The sequence below is a fragment of the Impatiens glandulifera genome, chromosome 9 (genome assembly GCF_907164915.1).
Source record: "Impatiens glandulifera chromosome 9, dImpGla2.1, whole genome shotgun sequence".
In the NCBI taxonomy this organism is placed as follows: Eukaryota; Viridiplantae; Streptophyta; class Magnoliopsida; order Ericales; family Balsaminaceae; genus Impatiens; species Impatiens glandulifera.
Genome location: NC_061870.1, coordinates 27,052,594 through 27,078,097, shown reverse-complemented (window position 1 = coordinate 27,078,097; position 25,504 = coordinate 27,052,594). Strand labels below are relative to the sequence as shown.

General features: G+C 34.3%; 5 protein-coding genes across 6 annotated transcripts; 3 read left to right on the top strand and 2 right to left on the bottom strand.

Annotated features, from left to right (window-relative positions):
• The first annotated feature begins 60 nt into the window (after nt 1-60).
• Nucleotides 61-7,770, top strand: LOC124916769 (nicastrin). The gene is made up of 16 exons (XM_047457532.1): nt 61-364; nt 481-600; nt 684-798; nt 1,354-1,436; nt 1,538-1,614; nt 2,641-2,718; nt 3,341-3,412; nt 3,511-3,584; nt 3,844-3,976; nt 4,074-4,145; nt 4,536-4,655; nt 5,250-5,321; nt 5,703-5,837; nt 6,180-6,264; nt 6,430-6,871; nt 7,337-7,770. The coding sequence occupies exons 1-16, from the start codon at nt 301-303 to the stop codon at nt 7,602-7,604; spliced, it is 2,010 nt and encodes a 669-aa protein (XP_047313488.1). The 5' UTR covers nt 61-300; the 3' UTR covers nt 7,605-7,770.
• Nucleotides 7,771-10,081: 2,311 nt separating this feature from the next.
• LOC124913637 (NADH dehydrogenase [ubiquinone] iron-sulfur protein 1, mitochondrial-like) lies at nt 10,082-13,130 on the top strand. Its single transcript, XM_047454044.1, has 5 exons — nt 10,082-10,599; nt 10,715-10,961; nt 11,047-11,341; nt 11,436-11,810; nt 12,005-13,130. Exons 1-5 carry the CDS (start codon nt 10,182-10,184, stop codon nt 12,905-12,907), a joined length of 2,238 nt encoding a protein of 745 aa, XP_047310000.1. The 5' UTR covers nt 10,082-10,181; the 3' UTR covers nt 12,908-13,130.
• A 1,474-nt stretch (nt 13,131-14,604) lies between these two features.
• Nucleotides 14,605-16,037, top strand: LOC124914121 (aspartic proteinase PCS1-like). The gene has a single exon (XM_047454603.1). It carries the CDS (start codon nt 14,633-14,635, stop codon nt 15,896-15,898), a length of 1,266 nt encoding a protein of 421 aa, XP_047310559.1. The 5' UTR covers nt 14,605-14,632; the 3' UTR covers nt 15,899-16,037.
• Nucleotides 16,038-19,118: 3,081 nt separating this feature from the next.
• On the bottom strand, nt 19,119-21,083 carry LOC124914348 (putative pentatricopeptide repeat-containing protein At1g09680). Its single transcript, XM_047454874.1, has one exon. It carries the CDS (start codon nt 21,068-21,070, stop codon nt 19,271-19,273), a length of 1,800 nt encoding a protein of 599 aa, XP_047310830.1. The 5' UTR covers nt 21,071-21,083; the 3' UTR covers nt 19,119-19,270.
• Nucleotides 21,084-22,945: 1,862 nt separating this feature from the next.
• LOC124914157 (glutamine synthetase cytosolic isozyme 2) lies at nt 22,946-25,303 on the bottom strand. Of its 2 annotated transcripts, XM_047454648.1 has the most exons (12): nt 25,161-25,303; nt 24,958-24,997; nt 24,767-24,870; nt 24,624-24,672; nt 24,443-24,549; nt 24,268-24,355; nt 24,043-24,171; nt 23,883-23,957; nt 23,744-23,797; nt 23,615-23,652; nt 23,382-23,541; nt 22,946-23,295 (listed from the first exon to the last, which is right to left on the bottom strand). In XM_047454648.1, exons 1-12 carry the CDS (start codon nt 25,232-25,234, stop codon nt 23,143-23,145), a joined length of 1,071 nt encoding a protein of 356 aa, XP_047310604.1. In that variant the 5' UTR covers nt 25,235-25,303; the 3' UTR covers nt 22,946-23,142. The 2 variants fall into 2 exon arrangements, with proteins under 2 accessions (XP_047310604.1, XP_047310605.1); XM_047454649.1 differs by lacking the exon at nt 23,382-23,541 and having other exon boundaries at nt 22,946-23,244.
• Nucleotides 25,304-25,504: the final 201 nt, after the last annotated feature.

Here is a 25,504-nt window from a genome sequence, read left to right as displayed (position 1 = left end):
ATTTCGTCGGGTATCCGATGGGTCCGACCCGATCGGTTCGGTTAAATGTATCGTTTTTCGGCATTCTCTCTCCCATCTCGGTTAACGACGAACTGAAGTGTGGAGCAAAATAGAACTAAAACCCATTTGGAAACCTAAGAATTCTGATCGGTTGATTGATATTGAGGCACAAATTCAACGACGAAACAGGGTCTGGGTCTGCTGCGACTGAGAACGAAAGGAGAATGAACTGACTTGGACTATTTGTTGATGGGAACTTGTGAAGTTTAGGGCTTGGAAGAATTGCATTCCTCTTTCCATATGGCGTCGAAGCTTCTGTATCAGCTTCTTTGCCTTATTGCTCTATTTCATCTCTGCATTTCAGGTGAACAGAAGCTGACTACTTTAAGTTTCTACTATAAGTTTTTTTTTTCTTCTATATTTGAGGTTGAACATGTTTGTTACCCTTCTCATATGCTTTCTGTACTCGTGTTTGAGCAGCTCCGTTAGCACTGAACCAGTTGCAGTCGGTCCCTGATCTTGAGAAGTCAATGTACACGGTTATCGATGGATTTCCTTGCGTGCGATTGCTGAACATTGATGGGGAAATTGGCTGTGGAAGTGGGTATCAAGTGTTTCATCAGTTGACTTGACCTTAAGTGTTTTTAGTTTTATAGTCTTGCTGATGGGTTCTGTCTTCTTAGATCCCGGTCGTGACAAGGTTGTTGCCCCAGTTGTCAGATTCAAAAATGCTGATCAATTGCTGCAGAAATCTACAGTTTTGTTATCTTTAGATGAAGTTGAAAGTTTCTTCCTTAGGTAATGTTAACTCTTAATTTCATTCTTACTTAATTCTCTAATATATGTTAGATGCCTTAGCGTTATGTCTTCTTTAGAGAGTCCATACTTGTTAAGCATTCTTGAGATCCTTGTTTTCATGTCAGCATTGATCAACATTGTTTCCCAATATATGTTGATCCATTTGATAGATGAATTCAATCACACTTATTCAATTTCTTTGACATAGTTGGTGAGAACAGAAAGAATCGACCAAATTTTACATCCTTCTCAGTTGATTAGTTTCTTTGGCATACGGAAGGTGCAATTGCATATTTCCACTTTGCCATACAAAGTTATGTTCACAAGAAAAACATGCATCTATTTATCTTTTATATATCCTCTTGGATCGTTGTTTGTATGAAGCTGCAATTCGCACAATTATTAACACAAGTTTGGTTCATTCTGATTATTGATTATTTTTTTGGCTCATTCTTATGAAGGCCAGAAATGTGTTGATGGAGCCCAAATAAGAATAATTTTCATGATTTTGGAGAATATGTGTTTGGTAACATGTTTCATTCTCTTATGTTTCAGGCTGTCGAATGACTCAAATTTGCTTCGAAATATTGGAGGTGTTTTGGTGGGATCTGGTAGTAACATTGAAAGCAAGTTAAAAGGTTGAATATGTTCCAACCTCATTATATTTTATACTATTAAAGGCTTTGACTAGGTTTCCTGGCAATACTTGAGGTTGATGTTGATTTCTTCTCCTTTTTAGGTTTCTCTCCTGCGGAAAAGTTCCCACAAGCTGAATTTTCCCCTTACCAAAGCACAAAACACCAGTGGAACCCAAATGTATGTCATCTTCTGGCTAACATATCATTGTTTTCTGTCATTTTTGTGACTTGATAAACTACAGAATACGAGCTATAGCAGGCTGATAAAGAATGAACTACAATCAGAAAGACCGAACTTTGTGAATTTTTTCTCATCTCCCCCCACCCCACCACGCCCAAAATAAGAGGAAATATTCCATCTATGAAAACTTGTGTGTTGATTCTTTTGATTAGGGATTATTAATAAAACTGAACACTGAGTACTTAATATGTTGAGTGAATTAGTAATAGATAAATGAATATTGTTTTAAGTATAATTAGTAAAGTGTTTGAAATTAAGGTTTAGTTGACTTAAATTAGACATATTAAGTGATACGTCAAATTATTAGACATTGCCTAAGTTGTTCTAAGTTATTCAAAGCTCCCAAGGAAATGCAATTCAATTAGTAGTCATTTTCATTATATCAATTTTTTAACACCATATCCAATTGATGATATCTGAGTCCAACAAGCTCTGTCAAACTGTGTGATTAGATCCTTTTATTTATTTTCGGAAAAACAAAAAATTTCATTAACACCACATTCAGTCATCACGAAAGTCGCATTTTCTACTAGACAACCATTTAGAAACAAGTCATAACAATGTTTTCCATGAGTTACACAATCAAAAAAGAAGCATCAAAATGTACGTAGTACCATACACAAAACCACTAAAATCTCGTCTAATAAGACTATGCGCATTATCATTGATTCTCGGACGAGGTTTGATCCATGTGAAGATGGGTTTCCAGAACAGTGTTGGCGTTTGAATGACCACTCCTAGTTTTCCCTTTTCTACTATCGTAATTAACACCACACTGTAGCCTTCCGCTTTTCTTTCTCAAGAATTGATGGGAAGAGGATGTTCGATGGGATTAAGCTCCCCGTGCTCCACTTCCTTCGTCTGTCTTACATCCTTCTCTAGTTGTTCCATCAATGTGACTTTGTGTTCCACATAAAAGCCTTGCCATTTGCTAAATCTGAACTATCATGTTTGGTGTTGCAGGGATTAGATATTTTGAGGAATGCCTACAATTTCCCTGTATTCTTGCTTTCTGAGAACAGTACAGTTACCTTGCTTGAGGTATTCAATGTTTAAGTTGTTCTTTTATCTATCATTGCTAATTAGTGATCTACCAGGTACCTTATATGAGAGCGAACAAGGTTTTTGCAGCTATATGATGTCAACAATTATCATCAAAAGGAAATTAAGTCAAAATTTCTAATTTGACATTGTATTGGGGAAACAATGTATGCGCTTGTTTGATTTGGGGTTATTTCTAAATTAACTGTTTTTTGGGGATAAAAGATTGTTTGTTGAAAAAGTTGATTATTTGGGTCAAACGACCAAAATATTGGCATATAATATTTTAAAATGTTATAGTATAAAATAAAGGTCTTAGGGTATTTTCGTTGATCATTTGAATGATTTGATGGAACAAGTGATTGATGATGGGATATTGGTTTATCTCCACATCTCATATAACCCGTCTCTTACCATTATGAAACAAGTATTCCAGTATAGCCAGTGAAAAAAATTGTTATCTACCATTGCGCTTCCTTCAGATTGTCTAAAAACTAGTTGTCAGCATTGTCTCTTTTATTCAGTTTCTAGGCAGATCCATAGATTTTAGAGTCAGTCGTCCTATTTACATTTCTTTCCCCATAGGCATAATTTTGTATGCTATATGTACTTTGATATGCAGTCTGCTACAAAGAATGAGGCGAGAAAGAATGCTTATACAAAAGATTTTGCTGAATTTAATCTTGTGATGCAGGTATTCATGGATATGTTATCATACTTCTTTTGTTTAACATGTGATGCAACTTAAGGATTTTATACTGATATTTGTATTGCCTTCGTACTTTTTCCTAGACGACAAAATCAGGTACTCATGATTCAGAATCTTGCTTGAAAGAAGGAACATGTCTTCCACTAGGAGGATACAGGTAGTGTACTTTAACTGTTGTGGTTTTGGCCAACTTGAACTAATTTAGTCTTTTATTTAAAAATGGCTAGATTAGAACTAGGGTGATAGAGATGTTCCTTTTTGTGTTTATCATTGTATACATCCTGTTAGTTACAGGTTTTATAATGTTGACTTTTAATTTACTTACTAATGGTTTAGACAAAATTAGTATATATATTGTATGTAGTATTTAATTGTTCATTGATAATTAACCATGTGAACATCTCAATGAAGGGCAGTGTTTTATCAGCATTTCCAGCTTTGAATTCATCAACCAAGAAGCAACCAAAGCCAATCATATTGGCAGTGGCATCCATGGATTCATCTTCTTTATTTCGTGACAAAAATTTTGGTGCAGATTCCTCTATATCTGTAAGTTAAAGTTCTGGTCATATTCTTTACAAACACCAACATACCTAATACATAAGTCCTCATGGTGTCCTAAATGCAAAAATTATGTCCAAACCAGGGTTTGATTGCATTATTGGCAGCTATTGATGCTCTCTCTCATGTCAATGGTTCACAAGACTTTGGGAAGCAGGTTTGTATATTTACATTCAAAATGTTTCTTCTAACTTTTCCTAAATAAGAGGTTATTTTTTTCATTGACATTCTTGCCGTTTCTAACTTGAAAAGAAAAAAAAAATTGTTTTGTGTGCTGTAATCTGTGACAATTAGGTATGTGATAGAACAAGTATTAGATTTAGGTCTGAAACCTTGAAATTACATGAATGAGAGAAATAGAAATTGAGATGAGGATGGAACTCTTAACAAACTAAGAGCATTGGTAAGAAATTAAAGATGAGAAAGAGAGAATTCCTAGGTAAGAAGAGAGTAATTGTAGAGATTAGAGAGAGAGAACCTGGAGAGAATTTTTTTTTGTATAATTCTGTTGACTGTTCATTGTTTTCTCAACAATTTGTTGCCACAGCTTGTTTTTGTTTTTTTCACTGGAGAATCCTGGGGATACCTAGGCAGTCGAAGATTCCTACTTGAGCTTGATCAGCAGTCAGATGATTTTGAGGGTCTTAACAGCACATTGATTGACACGGTATACGCCTCATCTTTGGAACTGGATGATATCAATTTTTCTTTACTTTTACATTGTTAGTACCACTTATTGAATCTTTTTTGCTCTTATGGCTATATGGGTATTTCTTTTATTATGACTTGATTAATTTCTGGAGAATTCTCCCAAAAAGATAACTTTCATCTTTTAATGTTTCCTAGAGGAATTCCTACTATTCAGGCAATACAAAAAGCCAATTTGACAGGGGTAGCTTGCGCACACACCCCTATGCTTGTTAGTTGGCTGTACTATTGTTTCAGATCAAGATTGAATTTGATGACATTTTACAAGTTCCTCTTGAATTCTTCAAAATCCTCATTTCCTGATTGCGAAGAGAGCAAAAACGAATCTATTCCGGAGTGAACTTCGACACTAGGAAGTTATTTGGTTTTCTTTTCTTTTTGTTTGAACACCATGGTGAGTTGTGACCTATGGTGTCTTCTATTTTCCGAATTCATGACTACACATGTTTTGACTTGTATTTAACTGGTTTGTCTTCCAATCAGTTAGGATTATTAATGGAACTTTCATTTAAGAAATAAATAAATATTATTGCTCATTTCCTCCTGATTGCAGGTTTTGGAAATAGGATCTGTTGGGAAGGCATTTAATAATGGGGTCCAGTCCTTTTTCACTCATTCCACTGGTGTAAGCAAACGCTCTTTTTACATTTTTCATCTTCAGTAACTTTATATCAGAGTTTGATTGGGCTAATGTTGCCAGTTCTATGGTTTCTCTTGCAAAGTATTTGTGGTTTATAATGAATTGAAAAACATCTTCACCATGGACAATATTTGACACACTTTAGAGGAGTGTATTTCACATGTATTCATTAGAGTTTCGTTTACTTCTCTCGCCTAAGGATAAACTTCTATAATGTATCCAAAACCGTTCTATGTGGATTTTCCAATTATAATGTGCATTACTGATTTAATTATCATACCTTTTTTTTCTTTTTTTTGTTTAGCTTTCTTCTCAATGCCGCACATTTTGTTGGAACTCTCTGACTGTGACTCTTTGGTCATGCAGGTTTCAGCTGCCACCAATAGAACTTTGGATGCTTTTCAACTAGCTGAAGAATCACTTAATGACATCAAAATATTGAAAGCAAGTGCAACAAATCCTGGAATACCTCCATCCTCATTGATGACATTCCTGAGAAAGGTTATAAAGTTAATGTGTCCTACTTTATTTTTCTTCATTCCTTCAACTCTTGCTTTTATCACTAGAATTGAACTTAGTGCTCATCTAAATCCTGTAAAGGCTCTTTCTATTTCTTCCACTTGGTCCCTTATTTATTTTTTCCCTCCATAGTTTTCGTTGAGAATGTTCTCAATCTCATTTTTTATCTATGAACCAAAAGTCACAGAGACTAAGCTCTCTCTGACTAAAGTCTGAAGAAGCAACCAAAGGCTTTACTTCTGTTTGTTGCATCCTCTAAGAAGCTGTATTGGATTGGCAGGCAACTAATATTTCATTGGTTCACTCTCTTTCTCTGTGTGTCAGAATCCTCAAACTTCTGGGATCATCTTGGAGGATTTTGATTCTAGCTTCACAAACAAATATTACCATAGTCATCTGGATGATCATTGTGAGTTGCTCATTACTTTCAGTTTTTGGTTCTTTTTTTTTAAATGGTCACGAAGGCTCGAACCCACAAAGTTAGAATCAAAATACTTTCGGTTCTTGTATGATGTTGATTCCTTAAGCATCTAGATTTTGTATAGTTTTCTCATTTCTTATTGTTCTAATGCAGCAAATGTCGATTCCTCGGCCATAGTGGCAGCTGCTTCCCTTGTTGCTCGTACCCTTTACATTCTTGCCAGTGGCGAGACCACTCCTAGTTTGTCAACTATAAAGGGTATCAGTGTAAATTCCTCTCTTGTTGAAGAACTGGAAAGTTGCCTATTGAAGTGCGATCCGGGCTTATCATGTGGGCTGATAAAGCAATATATATCAACTACTGGTGCCTGCCCAAGCCATTATGTGGGTGTTATGGCGGAGGAACCTTCCTCCTCTCCTGACCTTGTATATGTGAGCGATATTTCAAGGTTTTTGTGGAACTTTTTGGCCGAAAAAACATCCATGCCTTCAGAGAATGTTGCGTCTGAGTGCACTAGTAATTGCACCAAGAAAGGTGCGTTGTGCATTAAATCAGAGATCAAAGGAAAGGGAGTTTGTGTTGTTTCCTCCACCAGGTAAACACATAATAATGGTTCCTACAACTTCCAGCTTTTAGAACTTCCTTTCCTATGCATGTATAGTACATTTCCTTTACGCTGCTTAGTCAGATTTTGAATTTTAGAAGAACAAGTAGATGAAAAGAGAAGGGCCTAAGCCTTGAGATGAGAGAAACCCAGATTTAATACATTCATAACTGGCTCACACAATGAGCCTATTTGGAAACACTTATATTTTTGGTATCTGGATCCGTGCCTATTGGAGAAACTGCTAATAAATTTATGAATTTGTGTCTAACTAAGTTCAGTGACGAGAAATTTGACAAAAAAATCTTTTAAATGAAGCTAATATCCTTACTATTTTTATTTTTACTAACCTCATTCCTCTACTGATTACTATAGTAGCCTCATTTAATTTATTATTATATCCCAATTATTGTTACAATCTCCTTACTGATTATAATCTGTGTTGCCACTGTTTAGATATGTTCCAGCATATTCAACAAGGTTGAAGTATGAGGCAGAAGTAGGTTGGAAGGTATTGCCTCTCAATTCCTCGGATCCTTTGATGTTGAATGATCCTATTTGGACAGAGAGCTTTTGGGCAACAATTGGGCTTAGGGTTTACACTGTTCAGGATGCTACTTATGACCGTCTGGTCCTTCTAGCTGGCCTTGCTGTTACGTTATTGACTTACGTTGCAACTGTAGCAACTAAAGGGTTCATCATCAAGGCCTTGAAAAGAGATTGAATCAATTGTAATGCCCTAGAAAAGGCTAATTTGTTTCTGAAATTCTTCAGCTTCATGGTCTGACTTGGGGGAAATACGAAATGTAAAACCTATGTAATGGAGCATTGAATTGTTTATTCTGATTATACAAAGTCTTTCAATTTTAGAAGCATTTATATTAACCATTGCTTGGACATTTCATTTATTATCTGTATTTTTTTGAACATTTTTAATTTGAGTTTAAACTGTAGCAAGTAAAATGTTATAATGTACATTTTCACATCATTGTTAATTCATACCATTAAAGTATTACAAATAAACTTGAGATCTTTTCTCTTTCTAAAAAAAACCCTATCTTATGCATGGCACTTTGTGTGATTTTCTAGCTTCTTAGGTTTTTTTTTAATCTTTTTATCGCTCTATTTAAATTAATGTTTTTTTTTTTTTTTGTTAGGTGAAGGACTATATTTAGTTGAATTAAATTTATTGTTTCGTATTTTTATAATTCGAATAATACTCTCTAGGGACGTTCAACCGGTCGGTTAAACGGTTCTGGTTAAATCTGGTTTTACCTCTTATTTTACAAGCCGGTTAATTGACCAATATTGGTATCGGTTTTATCGGTTTTAGTTTTATTGGTACTAGTCAGCTTAACCGTGAACCAATAATACAAAATTTTAAATTAAGTATTAAATTTATTAAATAGTTTTTTTTCTTTCAAAATTCTTGTTTGCGCTTTACTTTTATAGTATTCTTTATATTTTTTTTAGCTATGTTTTTTTGGGGGGAAAACGGTTTAACACCATTTCATTAAAAGGCTCAAAAGTGGGAGGGGTCAATAATCAAAACTAGACAAACCCTAGTTTTAATTGTAAGATGACAAATAAAAGACCCAAAAGTTTCTGAATGGTGGCAGTCAAATCACATTACCAAACACAGATTATAATGAACAAAGACTATAATCTAGCTATCCCAACTTATGTTGTCTCCATATCCGCATTTTGACCATATTGCATTTTTCCACGTCCCATTCTTCTTGCGTTCTTCATGAAGGGAGATTGAATTGAAGTTGATGATGATGTTTGTCTGCTCTTATTGTTTAATCTTCCTCTATATGAACTCGTACTAACATAATAAAATGTATTCTTCTTCAGAATTTCAGAGCTTTTGTCACTACTTTTCTCAATTTCAGTTTTACGTGTTTGAGGATCAACAACCTTGGTTTTCTCTGTATTTTTCTTTTCTATTGTATCTTTGATTTCATCTTCTACCTCTTCATCTTCATTGTCTTTAAATTTATCTTTTTCAGTATCACATATTTCATTAATTTCGTTAATTTCTTCACTATTTGATTCTACCTTGCTTTCTTTCTCTATATCATTAGATTCTTCATAATTATATTATATTACATCATTAATTTCTTCCTCTACAATAATATTTATATTATTGTTATAATATAATATATTATATTATATTAACAATATAATATATTTTAAAAGTCATAATTTTTAAACTAATAACTATATAAATTAAATTTTTTTAAAATAATTTTATACCATTATAATTTAAATTTTAAAAATAATTAATATATATTATTAAATATTATTTATAATATATCTAATATTTATAAAAATAACTAATATAAATATATATAATTAAAATTATTGTCGGTTAAATCGCTAGAAAAATAGTTCAACCGAAAACCGAACCGTTTAACCGATAAAAAATCGATTAACTAAAACCGTTAGAACCGACTAACCAATAAAACAGTAAAATAAACAGATAAGCTATCGGTTCGGTTGGGTTATCGATTTTTCGTTTTTTTTGCACAACCCTAATACTCTTATTCTTTTGTGGGTCGTCTGTTATTCATACCTTTAAATCGTATTTGTGACCATTTTTCAAGTTAGTGTTTGTCTTTTCTTTTGCATAAATTGCTAATTTAAAATTCTTTTCAAACTTTTTATAAACAGTTTTTGAAATTATCTTTCATCCGGATACTTTTTACATGTATTTTTTAATAATTTTTATGAGTTTGTATCTATTTTGACTATATTTGTAAATGGTTAGTTATCATTTTATAAAAAATTTTCCGCGTGAGTAACGAACTCTCGGATAAAAATAAATTGCACTATTGTTTGAAATTTTAGATAGGAATTATTTCGACAACGCTTTATTAATTTGCTTGACTTGCTTTTCATCGCTCGTTATTGAATTGACATGAGTTCGTTTATTGAATTACCTTACAAATCTAAAAAAGATTGCATGATTTATGGATCATTTACATTGAACTTTTAATCTTTACAAATTTGTATTATTTAATATTTAAGACTTTATTTAGTTCATGTTATTTTTTATTCTTTGTAAAATACTGTTGTATAAGTAACTCTTTATTGAGTTTAATCTGGAACTGAAAGAAATAGACCGCCCGAAAACCGGTATCGACGGGTCGACCCAATTCCACCGTCTGTGGTTGACACACGCAGAATTCTCCATTAGGATGATTCTTTAGCCTCTTTGAGACGAGAAGTGAACGTTCAATCACTGTTAGAGTATTCAAAGGAAGATAATTTCTGCAGAGAGAGATAAAGAGCGAAGATGGGATTAGGGTTGCTTGCATCGAGAGCCCTAAGATCATCCAGGACCTTAACTTCTTCAAAACCTAGAAATGTGATCATTCGTCCAATTGTTTCAACACCCGAGCTCCAGAATGCTGAAGCAGCTCAATCACAGCCAGACCCATCTCCTGAAGTTCTCCCCAAGAGGACTCCCATTGGGGGAGCAAGAATTCACTTCACAAACCCCGACGACGCTATCGAGGTTTTCGTCGATGGGTACCCTGTTAAAATTCCCAAAGGCATGACTGTGTTACAGGCCTGCGAGGTTGCCGGCGTTGATATTCCTCGATTCTGTTACCACAGCCGTCTCTCGATCGCTGGAAACTGCCGAATGTGCCTCGTCGAAGTCGAGAAGTCACCCAAGCCCGTCGCCTCATGTGCCATGCCTGCTCTTCCAGGTTTTTTACCTCTCTTTTTCTACACGGTGGTGGAAAGTATGCGTCTTTTGAAGTGTTTAATGCAGTTGTGTAGTGTAACTTTAGATATTTTAGGACCTGTTGGAATGCACTACAGGTATGAAGATAAAAACTGATACACCTGTTGCAAAGAAAGCTCGTGAAGGGGTCATGGAATTTTTGTTGATGAATCATCCTTTAGATTGTCCCATTTGTGACCAAGGTGGAGAATGTGATCTACAAGATCAATCCATGGCTTTTGGTTCAGATCGTGGCCGCTTTACTGAGATGAAGAGGGCTGTGGTTGACAAGAATTTAGGTCCACTGGTTAAGACCGTCATGACTAGATGCATCCAGTGTACTAGGTCAGCAGAATTATCAGTTCACATAACAGTATCTGTGTTTGTTTCACAATAGGATTTTTATTAATTGATCTTTTTTGTCTGATAGATGTGTTAGATTTGCAACCGAAGTTGCGGGTGTTGAGGATCTAGGTATGATGGGACGTGGAAGTGGAGAAGAAATAGGAACTTATGTGGAACGACTCATGACCAGCGAGCTTTCTGGAAACGTGATTGACATTTGTCCTGTGGGAGCCCTTACATCAAAGCCTTTTGCCTTCAAAGCCCGTAACTGGGAGTTGAAAGGTACAGAGAGCATCGATGTTACTGATGCTGTTGGTTCAAACATCCGAATTGACAGCAGAGGCCCAGAAGTCATGCGTATTGTTCCTCGACTAAACGAGGTTGCTTATATGTGTATAAAGAGGCTGAAACTATTGGTTATGTTCGTTTTTTTCTTACTTATCCTGTAACACTGTATCTGAATTCGTAACGCAGGACATTAATGAGGAGTGGATATCAGACAAGACCCGTTTTTGTTATGACGGTCTTAAGAGGCAAAGGCTTAATGACCCTATGATTCGGGGAGCTGATGGGCGTTTTAAAGCTGTGAGCTGGCGTGACGCCTTTTCTGTAGTGGCTGAGGTTATTAACAAAGTTAAAGGAGAGGAGATAGTGGGGATAGCTGGTCGGCTGTCTGATGCTGAATCTATGATGGCACTGAAAGATTTCTTTAACAAAATGGGATCCAATAACATCTGGTGTGAAGGAAATAAAATGAGACCAAATGCTGATTTTCGTTCAGGCTATATAATGAATACCGGCATCAGTGGCCTTGAAAAAGCTGATGTCTTTCTCTTGGTGGGAACTGAGGTAAAATATTGTAGCTTAGAATTATCATATTCATTGAATAGAATAATTTTGAGCCTATTTGGATAACTCATCAAACAAGGCCTTGTAAAACTCTATATGAGATTTTGATTTATGCTGTGCAAAGTTAGTTTCATTTGATTTCTAGTAAAGTTCACCTAAGTGTTATAATTACAATGTGGATCTTCCTTCTTCAGCCAAGAGTTGAAGCAGCTATGGTGAATGCGAGAATCAGGAAAACTGTCCGGGCAACACAAGCCAAGGTCGGGTACATAGGCCCACCAACCGATATCAACTACGATCACAAACACCTCGGAACAAGTCCCGAAACGCTCAAGCAGATAGCGGACGGTCTCCATCCCTTCTCCTCCGACCTTTTCAATGCGAAGAACCCTGTCATTCTTGTTGGAGCCGGTGTTTTCGATAGACAGGATAAGGACGCTATTTTCTCAACTATCGATACCATAGTGAAGAAATCCAACTTAGTCAGACCGGATTGGAACGGATTCAACGTATTACTCCTCCACTCTGCCCAAGCCGCTGCCCTTGACCTAGGCCTTGTACCAGAATCTGACAAAGCTATTGAAACCGCCAAGTTTGTTTATCTGATGGGTGCTGACGATGAGAACTTGGACGACATTCCAAAAGACGCGTTTGTTGTTTATCAGGGGCATCATGGAGACCGAGGTGTTTATCGGGCTGATGTTATATTACCTTCGACTGCTTTTACTGAGAAGGAAGGGACATATTCGAATACAGAAGGTCGGACCCAACAAACAGTGCCTGCGGTTACGACAGTTGGCGATGCAAGAGATGACTGGAAAATAGTTAGGGCTTTGTCTGAGGTGGCAGGAGCTCGGTTGGGTTATGATAATGTTGATGGTTTGAGATTGAGGTTGAGGTCTGTTGCTCCTAATTTGTTGCAGGTTGAAGAAATAGAACCCGCCTCGTATTTTGGCGAGTTGAAACCGGAGTCGAAAGGTGAGACGAGTTCTGCCCCTTTTAAGGCTGCAGTTGAGAATTTTTACATGACGGACGCTATTACTAGAGCTTCGAAGATCATGGCACAGTGCAGTTCGATGATATTGAACAAGAAATAGTCGATTATTTTGCTATCTCTTACATATTTTGAATAAATGATGATACTCCCCCGGGTAATTTGATGGTTATTCTTTGCTTTCTACTTTTGTATTTTTGGAGAGCATAACTTATTCAGCTATTTGTTGATATTCCATGTATTTGTGCATTAAAATTGAAGATACTAATCTATATCGAAGTTGTGATAGTTTTTTTTTTGGAATTAAAAATGTAATTTGATGGCTATTCTTTGCTTTCTACTTTTGTATTTTTGGAGAGCATAACTTTATTCAGCTATTTGTTGATATTCCATGTACTGTGCACAAGATATGATAGGTTTTTTTTTTTTTACGAATTAAGCAGATAGTCCTCAAATACACTTAAATAGGCGCAAAATTTGTCAAACTCAAGACCTCGTCTATGTTATATGTTTTATCATATTTAGTTTTTTTAAGACTTTAGTTATACTTTCAATTTGACTCTCAGACTCCAGAATCAAGGTGTCATAAATGGTGGAGGTAATTTTGGTGGTGGGTTTGTTAGGGTTTAGGGTGGGTAATGTTGTATGGATTTGAACCTAGAGGAAAGAACATTCTTTTTTTATATATATATTCAAGTAGAATATGTTAAGTTTGGATGTATATAAATTGAATTATTATTGAAATATGATATAACTGAGTACATCATATTCCCTTTTGAATATGATACAGAATTATTGATGTTAGACTTGTAAACATAATACTGAAATATTATAGATAATAAGAGAGTTTCAAAATAACGAGTCATTAAGGAAAACAAAATGAACAAACCAATTAAGCATTGTCGGAGAAATCTATACCCAAAATAAATTATGTGTGGCAAACGAACAAACCAATTAAGCATTGTCGGAGAAATCTATACCCAAAATAAATTATGCGTGGCAATTAAATCTGTGTTTGTTTTAGGGTTAGTTAACAACGTCAGAAAAAATTATGTAAGTATCTAAAAATTTGATCAAAATAGCGAGAAACTCGTCGAAATTATTAGAAAATACCTGTAAAAATTTCACTAGAGTTAAGATAAATCCAAAAACTCTTTATTAAAAAAAAAAAAAAAACTTAAAATCCGATTACACATCTTCTTTGTTACAAAAAAGAGATAAATATAAACTCAATGAATGATCACCAATACGATTGAATGTATAAGAAATAGACGGTCATCAAAGATTTAGAGTATTATTCGAATTATAAAATCTCAAACGACAAATTCAATAATACTCTTAGAACGTTATACCGAACAAAAACACAACACTAACTCAAATTTAAGAAACGAAAAGATAAATAAAATTTAAGAAACGAAAAGATAAATAAGATGATTCAAATCTTTTATAGTTTTTTTAGACATGAAAAAAAAAAGAAAAAATAACCATTCATCAATTAAGTTAATACTGCTGAATATCTGATTTTTTATTTGTTACCAATCTATTCATACAACTTAAGTTGTATCTAAACTTCATAATTATTAACAATGATTTCTTTTTATAATAAAAATATCCAAAATTACTTTTTCAAAAAGAAAAAGTATATATAACACTTATGTATTGAATGCAAAGCTTTAGTTGTTTCTAGACCATCATCTTTCCATGTTTCTCTGTGTCCAGTCATATGAAACCGCGTCTTCCATTTTCAAGATCCTATAAATTCAACCACACCACTCTTTCTTCTTCTTCTTCTTCATCTACATACACATTTCTTCTCTCAAACTCTTCCATGGCTTCTTCACCCAGAGCTCATCTCATGCTCTGCACATTTCTAATTCTCAACTCCCATCTAATCCCTCTCTCAATTTCCCTCTCCCTCTCCTTCCCTCTTACATCCATCTCTCTCTCCTCCATTAACCAACAGCTCCTTTCTTCTCAAGCAACAACAAATAATCACCATCCATACAATTACAGATCATCTTTCAAATACTCAATGGCCCTAATCGTCACTCTTCCAATAGGCACACCACCACAATCCCAACAAATGGTTCTCGACACAGGTAGCCAGCTCTCATGGATTCAATGCCGCAACAACCCAACATCATCGTTCGATCCATCTCTTTCATCCTCCTTCTCTCTTCTCCCATGTACCCATCCCCTCTGCAAACCTCGAAAACCCGACTTCACCCTACCCACATCCTGCGACCATAACCGTCTCTGTCACTATTCTTACTTCTACGCCGACGGTACTCTGGCAGAAGGTAATTTAGTCCGGGAAAGATTCACTTTTTCAAAAGCCCATATCACCCCACCCTTGATTCTCGGTTGCGCATCTTACTCATCCGATAATCAAGGTATCTTGGGAATGAATCGCGGCAGGATGTCATTCGCTTCACAATCTAGACTGGGGAAGTTCTCTTATTGCGTACCGAGTCGGAATTCGACCGGAATATTCTATTTAGGTGACAATCCGAATTCTCCTACTTTCAAATACGTCAACATATTGATCTTTCCTAAGCCTCAACAAATGCCGAATCTTGATCCTTATGCTTATACACTTCCGATGGTGGGTATAAGACTAGCCGGAAAAAGATTGAACATTTCTGTTTCAGTATTCCGACCGGACACTGGAGGGTCTGGTCAGACTATGATAGATTCCGGCAGTGAATTCAGTTACTTGGTGGATGAAGCTTATAATAAGGTGAAGGAGGAAATTGGAAAGGTGGTTGGTCGGAAAATGAAGAAAGGGTATGTTTATGAGGGAGGATTAGAGATGTGTTTTGGTGGTGGGAAGATGGAGGAGATCGGACGGTTGATAGGAGATCTGGTATTTGAATTTGAGAAAGGAGTGGAGATTGTAGTGAAGAAAGAGAGGGTTTTGAGTTATGTTGGAGGTGGGATCCACTGTTTGGGAATTTCACGGTCGGGATTGTTGGGAGCTGCGAGTAATATAATCGGGAACGTTCATCAGCAAGATCTTTGGGTTGAATATGACGTGGACAAACGTAGGGTTGGATTTGGTCAGGCTTTGTGTAGAAGCAGCAGATTAGGGTGAGTAGTAATCTTGTGTGAGGGTATATTGAAAGTTTTAGCTAGTTTAATACTATTCCTTTTATTTTATTTTTTATTTTTACTTGTATAATCAAATCGGATTTGTCGATATTTGAATAATAATACTCCTAATAGATGGGTTGTTTGTTGTTCATAATAGATGAGTTTTTCATTATTTAAATAATACATGTAGATGGTTAATCAACTCACAAATAATGTCAATTTTTTTTATTAAAGATTAAATTATTTGAGAGGGGATTATTCTTACCAAAAAAAAATGGTTTAATTTACTTTATCAAAATTTGTTACTAAATTTAAGCTAGTTCTTCTATAGAGTTAACTTAACAAATATATATAATTTTGTATTCTTTTAATAAAATTTAAAATTTTCTATACTTGTAATAATATTTAACATTATTTTATATTATATGTAAATTTTTTTTTTATATCTATAATTATTTTCTTATAAAAATAATATTTTATTTATTTATTTAAGAAATTAGTATCGATCCACTTCAATCCAATTTAAATTCTTATGTAACACTTATCTATATATATATATATAATGATGCTTAATTTTTAAAGTATCCGGATTGTCGGGTCGAGCTGTGGTTAATTTGGATATATGTGAGAGTAAATGGATATTAGGGTCGGATTGTGGGTTGACCCGCCCATAAACTTAAAACGGTTAAAAATAAAATTAAAAATACTATAAGTATGGTTCGAATTTGCAACCTAACAAAATAAGTATAACCTTTTAACCAACTAGACTAATAAGACATTATATTTTAAATTCAACCCAAATTTTAATAAACGCGTGACATTTTAACAATATAAGTTTAATTTTTTAACTAACTAATCTATATATATATATATAATGCTTAATTTTTAAAGTGTCCGGATTTCCGGGTCGAGAGCTGTGATTAATTTGGATATATGTGAGAGTAAATGGATAATTGGGTCGGATTGTGAGTTGACCCGCCCATAAAAATTTACCGTAATATTTTTTTCATGGTTTTTATATTATTACTCGTGCAACTGCACGAAAACGGGATACATACTAGTTATTTTAAAAAATGATCTTATTTGACCGTATACAATATACTAGTAGCTAATTGTGGGATAAATTAGTGTGTTGGCGTCAACCCACTTAGGTTAATTGGTGGTATAGTAGAGACCAGATCATGTTAGTGGGTTATATATAATATAATATAATTAATTTACACGTAACACTACAAAAGTGGGTTGTTCTCAAATCCTAAGACTAGATAATTAATGACAACTAATTAAAGTGGTTTATATTTAGAAACACTTTTCAAGAGTTAAACAAACAGAAGTTAGATAAATTTTCTTTGTAAAATATCATATCCTAAGTTCCTATCGCATCCTTTCCACTTTTAATTTTAGGGTTTCTACTTCTTCCTCTAAGAGTATAGGTGTCACAATTTCGAGACTCTAGCTAGCTAATTAAGTGCTTCCACGATCAAGAGTAGTCATTAATTGATTGGTTATTTTTATTATAAAATCATATGACTTTTTAAATGGTTAAAAATGATATAGCCGAAAGTTTATAATAAATTGACTCACACCCATCCATGCATGCTTTCCCTTGCTTTTATTACTTACATTTAAAAATCTGCATCACTTTATTTTTTTTACGTTCTTTTTGTCCAAGATTATTTAAGATAGATTGAGATTGACATTATCACATGAACTCGTAATCTCGCCATAAATTTAAACCAAAGTATACATCGGTTTCGCGCATGACTGGCCTATTCGATTGAAAATGAAATAAATATTGGAACCACCAAATGATACAAAAGAAAAAAAAAAGAAACAGCTGTCGATTGTCCTTAGAAAGACAATAAAGAAGGATAAAGACTATACATTATACAATTAATGGAGCTAGCTTAATTCGATTCTCTTATACGGTCGACGTTCGTTTAAGTGCTTAATTTGGCTGATATATATATATATATATATATATATATATATATATATATATATATATATATATATATAATATAATATTATATGCCCTAACCTAAAGAAGACAGTTAAGCCAGCTAATAACTGGTCCCAAACCAAACAGGACCCACCAATATTTGCCCAGCTATGTATGCAACTTCCTTCATGTTTGTCTCCTTCCTTCCTGTGTCAAATAAGGGGTCACACAATTAAAATTTAAGCATGTTTTTGACAAACAAAAAACAAAATGAATTTCAATTGGCCATATTTTTATTTATTTTTGTCAATTTTCTCTTTGTTGTTGTTTTCTCTGGTCCACACTTAACTTCGACACCCAAAAAGTGTTGATCAAATTGGCAAAAATACTTTGGAATTGAAAATGAGCAAATTTAGGCTTTTAAGCCGACCGCATATGGCTAGGGCTTTATTATTTGTATATTGAATGTTTTAATAGTTTGATACTAAGGATTGCTTTAAACATAGGTTTAATTAAATAATTGATTGACTAGAAAAGACAATTTTTTTTAATATAATATGAAATAAATGAGAGTTAATATAACTTTAATAACAAAAATTATTAAAAAAAAAAAGACATGAGTGTCCAAAAGGTCACCAACCACCTACCTACAAAGTGAGATGAACCATTTCAAATAAAAATGAAACCTATTAAAAAAAAATAATGAACAACGAACAAACATAACAACTGATTTTAACGAGCTAGAAGATTCTCAAGAATATCACCGAGTTAATTTACCGTCTCCAACTATTTTTATGAAGAGACTTCTCTATAGTCATAATAACAGTGTTGTGGAGTAAACACATAGGTCGACCACGATCATTGAATATCTTATAGTTTTTTCGAGTCAAATAGTTCAATACCAGTAGATAAATGAAATAGTGACTCATCAACTCAATTCAACCGAACCCGCGATTTCTATCCAAACTCAAACAATTATTGAGGGAGAGAGTATCTACATTGGGCCTGAAAGCTTTCAGCCCAAAAATACTAATTTATTATCTACCAAGTCCATGTTTGTTCCAATATTTAAAAAATTATAAGTTATATCAATTTTCTATTGTAACATATTTTTTTTATCATGCTTTTGATTTTCAGTATCTAAATATTATTAAGATATATAATAGTAAAATTGAAATAATTTATAACTTGTAAAATCATACAATTATAAATTTTTACACATATTTGTAACTAGTTTATCTAAACCAAACTATTACAATTTTTTTAAATAGACATCTGTATTAGTTTCAGGAATTAAAGAACTAACTCAGAGGTTGTTTAACATTTAATGGTATACAAAAATAATTCATTTTGCACACTATAATCACGATGTTGCGCTAGTCTCCCTTTGCTCAAACCGGCCCTTTGATATCACAAAAAAACGAACAAAAATCATCGATGATTTCGATGATACTTGGATGTTTTACCCAAGCTGCTAACAAGCGAATTATAACAAGCATAATCAGAAACAAGTCCTTTTTCGTGTCTTAGGTTTTCAAAATCCCCAAGATTTCCACATCTCCTATGACCTTCCAACAAGATATTATAAGTAATATCATCAGGAACCACCTTTAAATTAAGCATAGCTTCTAAAAGCATCTTGGCATTTTTCATTTGACCTAATTTGCATAAACCATTCATAAGTGCATTGTATGTGATAACATTAGGATCACCATTCTTCTGCATCTCTTTTAACAACTTGAATCCCATCTTAACATTTCCCTTTTTACAGAATCCATCAATCATCATTGTATAAGTTGCATCATCACCTTTAAATCCTGCTCTCAACATCTCCCCAAACATTCTTTCTGCTCCTTCCATTTGACCGTCTTTACAAAAACCGGAGATAAGTGCAGTAAAAGCAACATCGTCAAGCTCAATCCTTTCCCTAATCATTGCCTCCTTCATCTTCAATGCTGATTCCATCTCCCCTTCTTTGCAATATCCGTCTAGAAGAGATGTATAAGTGATCTTGTCGGGTTTCAGTCCCATACCAATTATATCGTTTAAAATGTTCTTTGCTTCCATCATTTCTCCGTCTTTGCAAAGCCCATTTATAAGCGTGTTATACGTTACTAGATCAGGCTTCACGTTTTGCTTCTGCATTTTTCTATAAATTTCCATGGCTATATCGACCATACTATTCCTGCAGTAACCATTTATCAAGGAAGTAAAAGTGACCTTGTTTGGAACTAATCCTCTCTCAGGCATTTCATCAAACAGTTGTCTTGCATTGCTTAGATTACCGTCTTTACACAGTCCATTGATCAAAACAGTGTAGGTGTAAACATCCAGCGCCACATTGCTCTGTTCCATGGCTCTTTTCAATCTGAACCCTTCTTCTGTAATACCAGATTTGCAATATCCATTGATCAAAGTGTTGAAAGACACAACACTTGGCCGTAATCCCCACTTTCTTATCTCGTCAAAGATCAACTTAGCTTCCTTAAGTTTACCTTCTTTACAGTGAGAATGAATCAACATGTTAAATACATATATATTAGGGGGAAACCCATATTCTAAAACCTCTGAATAAAATCCCCAAGCTGATCCAGATGTATTGGATTTGAGCTGATTTTCTAAAAGGCGACGTGTTGACTGAAATGGGATGGACAATCGATGCTTTCTAATCAACCGGAAACACTGAATCGCATCGGAGATGAATCCTGAGTCAATGTAAGCATTCATAAGATCGTTTATCAAAGAAATTGGCTCATGGGTACCTTTAGTTTGAAGAATGGCATCGATAACTGAAGAAGCGGATTCTTTCCCTTTTCGAGAAATGAGAAATTTGATCAGGGTTTGTGCCTCCGACTGCATTTGATTGGAGGAAAGACAAATGGCCATGGCGCAATACGAGTGAACGGTGTGGCGGAAGGGGGGACGAGAGGATATCCATTGGAAAAAGGATAGAAGAGAAGGTGGGGAAATAGATAAGGGATTAACGTTGATCAGATCGACGATGTGACGGGGACGAATGGAAGTGATTAGCTTTCCGATAGAGGTATCAAGAGGCTTGAAATTGGCATCTTTTATGGCTTCCGATAGGGTTTTGAGAATTGGGTCTGCTTCTAGGAGATGCTGATTGGGCGATGGAGGGGCATACCAGGCGATTGAATTGATTCTGGCGCCGGCGGCGACCGTGGAGAAGCAGCAGACGAGCCGTGGATGGGCTTTCATGGCAGCAGCCATATCTGGGTTTAGTTCCTTCTATGATAGTTTTTTTTACTAATAATTCTCAAGGGTTTTTGTTATAAACTGTTTTAGTTTTAAAAAAATTAAATTTGAAGTGTAATTAAATATTTTATATTAATTTGTGCATGATTCAATAAATATATTATTGTGTGATTCGGTTGTGCATTTAGTTAGAAAAAAAAACTTAGATCTTATAAATTTATTTTCAATTTTTTAGCTTATAGATATTTAGAAAATTTAAAATATTCCTCAAATTTTCTTGATAATTGTCCATTTAAATTAAATATTTTTTCAATTAATTATAAAGAATTTGCAATCTTTGTGAACTTGAATAACTTTTAAAGTTAACTTCTAAACTGATTAAAGTGAAATTAAGAGTGGTTTGAATATAATTATCTTCATTGATATGTCTTCTTATATATAGGCCTTATTTGAAAATACTAATATCTAGTTCTAGATCTAGGTTTAAACAAATATATATGTATTTATTTTTATTAAATATTAATTTAAATTACATTTTATTCATAAATTTAATAACATATTTATGTTCAAATTCAATTAGAATTGCAGTTCCTACCATCTCACAATTCATCTAGTTTGTCTTCAATATTTGTCTCTAATAAAAGAAATGTTTCATAAGAAGATCAAATCAAAATCAAGAATCATCAATATACTAAAAGATAAATGTTATTTTATTGAAATCAAAATGAGCTAGGCTACATTACACAGTAAACGAGACAGCCGACTACACAAAGTTGTTTTATTAGGACAAATTAAATTACAATAAGAGTTCAAAATACTTAATTAACATATTAATTTATATAACTACGTGGTTCATTACTGATCAATTATTGAGGCGCATTGGTCTCCCGCCGCCGATAGTTGGCCGGAATATGCTTCCCCTCCGGCCACCGACGATCGGAAACTGCCATTGGCTCCACCACCTGATTTCTGGAGCCACCACAAACCACCACCCCATGCCTTATTAATCCTAACCCTAACCCTAGTCCTTTTGGAATATTCTTGATCCTCGTCATCTTCTCTAATTTCTTCTTCTTCTTATGGGTCGACCACCCAATATTAGATCTATCATCATTATCATTTTCCGGCGCCGACTTCAGCACCCGGCTCTGATCAAGGCTGTATAGATCAAGCTGCTTTAAGATTCTTGTAATCTCGTATGCATCAAAAAGTGATGAATTATAGGCACTAGCAATAATATTATCATCAAGTACTACTTTAGGAGCAGCAGGGTCAAACTCCATAAAAATAAATTATTTTCTTCTTAATTTTGAAGATGGAGATTGAAATATTGGTGGTGTTGATGAAAAGAGAATGATATATATTCAAAGAATCGACTGCCCTCCCCATAATTAAGGGTGAAGCTATATATATTATTATTATACCATGAGCATTTTGGACGCATTATATGTGAAAAATTAATTTATTGAACTTTTGTTTTGGTTTCAATTAAAACAATCTAATATAATTAACTCTATCTTCACAAGTAAATTATTTATAAGTTCATTACAATATTTTTAATTATGAAAATTAAACTTTTATTATTATTTTAAAATCATGTTATGAATTATCAATAGAAAAATAATGAAGTGATTGGGAATTTAGAATCTCATGTTATGATTAACTAGTGGATCGGATAAACTAATCCATGATTTAATTGTCCTATTACAATATTAGGGCCTATTTATTTATTTATTTTTGTCTTGATCTCCTAATTAAATTCCTCTCTATAACAATTCACATAGCCGACACTTATGCTTCCTTATTATATGATTTAGACTTACATGTCGTGCCAACTAGTAATCATTTCATTTTATGTTTTATTAATTTATTCTAAGGACATATTATGAGAAAATGGTTGTTTTATTGATACATGTAAAATGTCCAAATGGTCCATTAGAGTTGAGAAACAATTAGGACCATAATGGAACAAGGATTGGATGTATATTCAAATCCAAACTTAAAGCAAAGTACAAACATATTAATTATGGAACAACAATCACAACATTAATTCTGTTTCAAATGACCATATCTCAGATATTATGTTTTCATGGCTTCCACAGGATGGTTGTTTCCGCAATCATTGAAGTAACAACGTAAGGGTCCATGTTTGATGCTGGCCTCCTGTCTTCAAAATATCCTTTCCCTTCCTTCTCCGTATCGCGACCAACTCTTATCGATGCACCACGGTTTGCAACTCCCTGTTTCAACCCCGATAAGTAAATATACGAGTTTATTATTTGTTCATGTTACTAATAATAATAATAATCTCGGTTATAATTTGTACCCATAGGAAAGTATTTATGTCTGCTGTCTCGTGATGGCCAGTTAGACGACGCTCATTGCCTTCACCATAAGCCGCAATGTGTTCTTTGTGTCTCAGCCCCAACTTTTCAATGGCTTCCTTAATCACCTCATACCCCCCTTCATCCCTCATCGATTTCGTGCTGTTTTTTTGAAAAAAATAATCAAGATTTCCCCATTTTATGGAATTCAAAAGATAAAACATGAAGTCCTTACCTATAGTTAGTGTGAGCCCCTGCTCCATTCCAATCACCCTGTTGAGCAAATCAAACAAGATTTTCAATTTTCATAATTGCCACATTCTTTCTTTCTTTATTTATAATCATCAACATAAGCTAAATTAACCTGGATTGGCTTGGGGTCGAAGGAAAGGACTACTCCTGCAATTTCAGTGATCCTCTGTTGACATGAAAATGAACAAATTTCATTCATTTGGCATTATTTCTATGCATCATAAACAGTTTTGTAATGATTTTTTCGCTACCTCCAAGATGTATCGGGCAATCCATATCTCATCAGCTGCTGAGATCCCAACCGAAGGTCCTACCTGGAACTCCCACTGGATCGACATTCACTCTCAAACATTAGACAACACACACAAAAAAAAGAGTTAAATTGTTTAGTAAACAAGGTAATGTACGAACTTGTCCGGGCATAACTTCTCCATTAATCCCACTTATGTTAATGCCTGCATAAAGACAGGCCTTGTAGTGAGCATCAACGATATCTCGTCCCCAAGCCTTGTCAGCACCAATTCCACAATAATACGGTCCCTAAAAATATGAAACACAACAACTGGAAATAATAAAAAAAACGAAGAAATTTTAATCCAAACAGATCAACTTAAGGGTATATATATCATTCCTCACCTGAGGTCCAGGGTAACCTCCAATCGGCCAGCCAACTGGCCACTTGACATCCTTCTGCAGCAAGGTGTACTCCTGCTCTATACCATACCTAATTCATATTTTCTATGTTATATAAATCAAAATCTTGATGAATTGTTTGTATGAATGACGATTATGGCATAATTGATAATTCTACCATAGTTCTTCAGCAATAACATCAGGATGGCTGAAAATCTTGGCAGCATTCGATCTTTTATTGGTTGGAATTGGCTCCCCAGCCGGAGTATAGGTATCACACATCACCTGGGAAATCATCAAATCTGTTTAATAAAGTTTTCTCGAATTAAATAAACAGACAAAGTTCTTTTTCAACTCACCAAGATGTTGTTTCCCTTCCTGAAAGGATCCCTGAAAATTGCTTGAGGACTGATCATGATTAACAAGGAGGATTGATCCAATTAGTAATTAACCATGTTTGATGTTAAAACAATAAATAGAATGAAATGTTGGAAAATCATACTATAGGATCACTTCACTGTCCTTCCCTGGAGCTTGACCAGTGCTAGATCCATCGTAATTCCACTTCGGTAGCTTCGAGGGATCACTAACAGGTCCAGAAAGAGTCTGTGTAATGCATATCATATTATCAATAGACATGCAAGATCAATAAACTAAACTAATAGAAAATCGTTCACTGGATTGATAAATTACCCTGGCTTTGCTCCTCATATCAATGCCAGAACCGCCAATCCTGTCAAAATGATTCATGAGCTTCTTTAACATGATAACAATAGAGATAGATCCATGAACTTTTGCATAGTCATTCAAGTATTAAGTGCAGCTAAGAATAACTTCTCAGAAAATAGACTCGAAACAGAGGAGAAAGAGACAAAGAAAGGGAAGAGAAAGCTTACCATATGTACTCGGCGATCACCTTCTCCGTTGAGTCGGAGAGGTCAAGGTTGGTAAGATCATGTAGCAGAGACATTTTTAAGCAGCTGAAGAAGAACAGAGAAAAAGCAAATACAGTATTTGAAATGATTCTCTTCTTTCACGAGGAGATTGTATGCAGAGAAACGGAAACGTAGAAGTCCATTTTATAGACTTTTTTTTTTTTTTTTTTACGTATATAATATTATAATAATTTAATGAAAGAGAAGAATCTGTATTAAAAAAAAGGAAAATTAAATAAATAAATAAATAAATAGGAAGAGTGATAGAGTTGTGAATAAGAAAAGAAGGAAAAAATTAGAGCAAA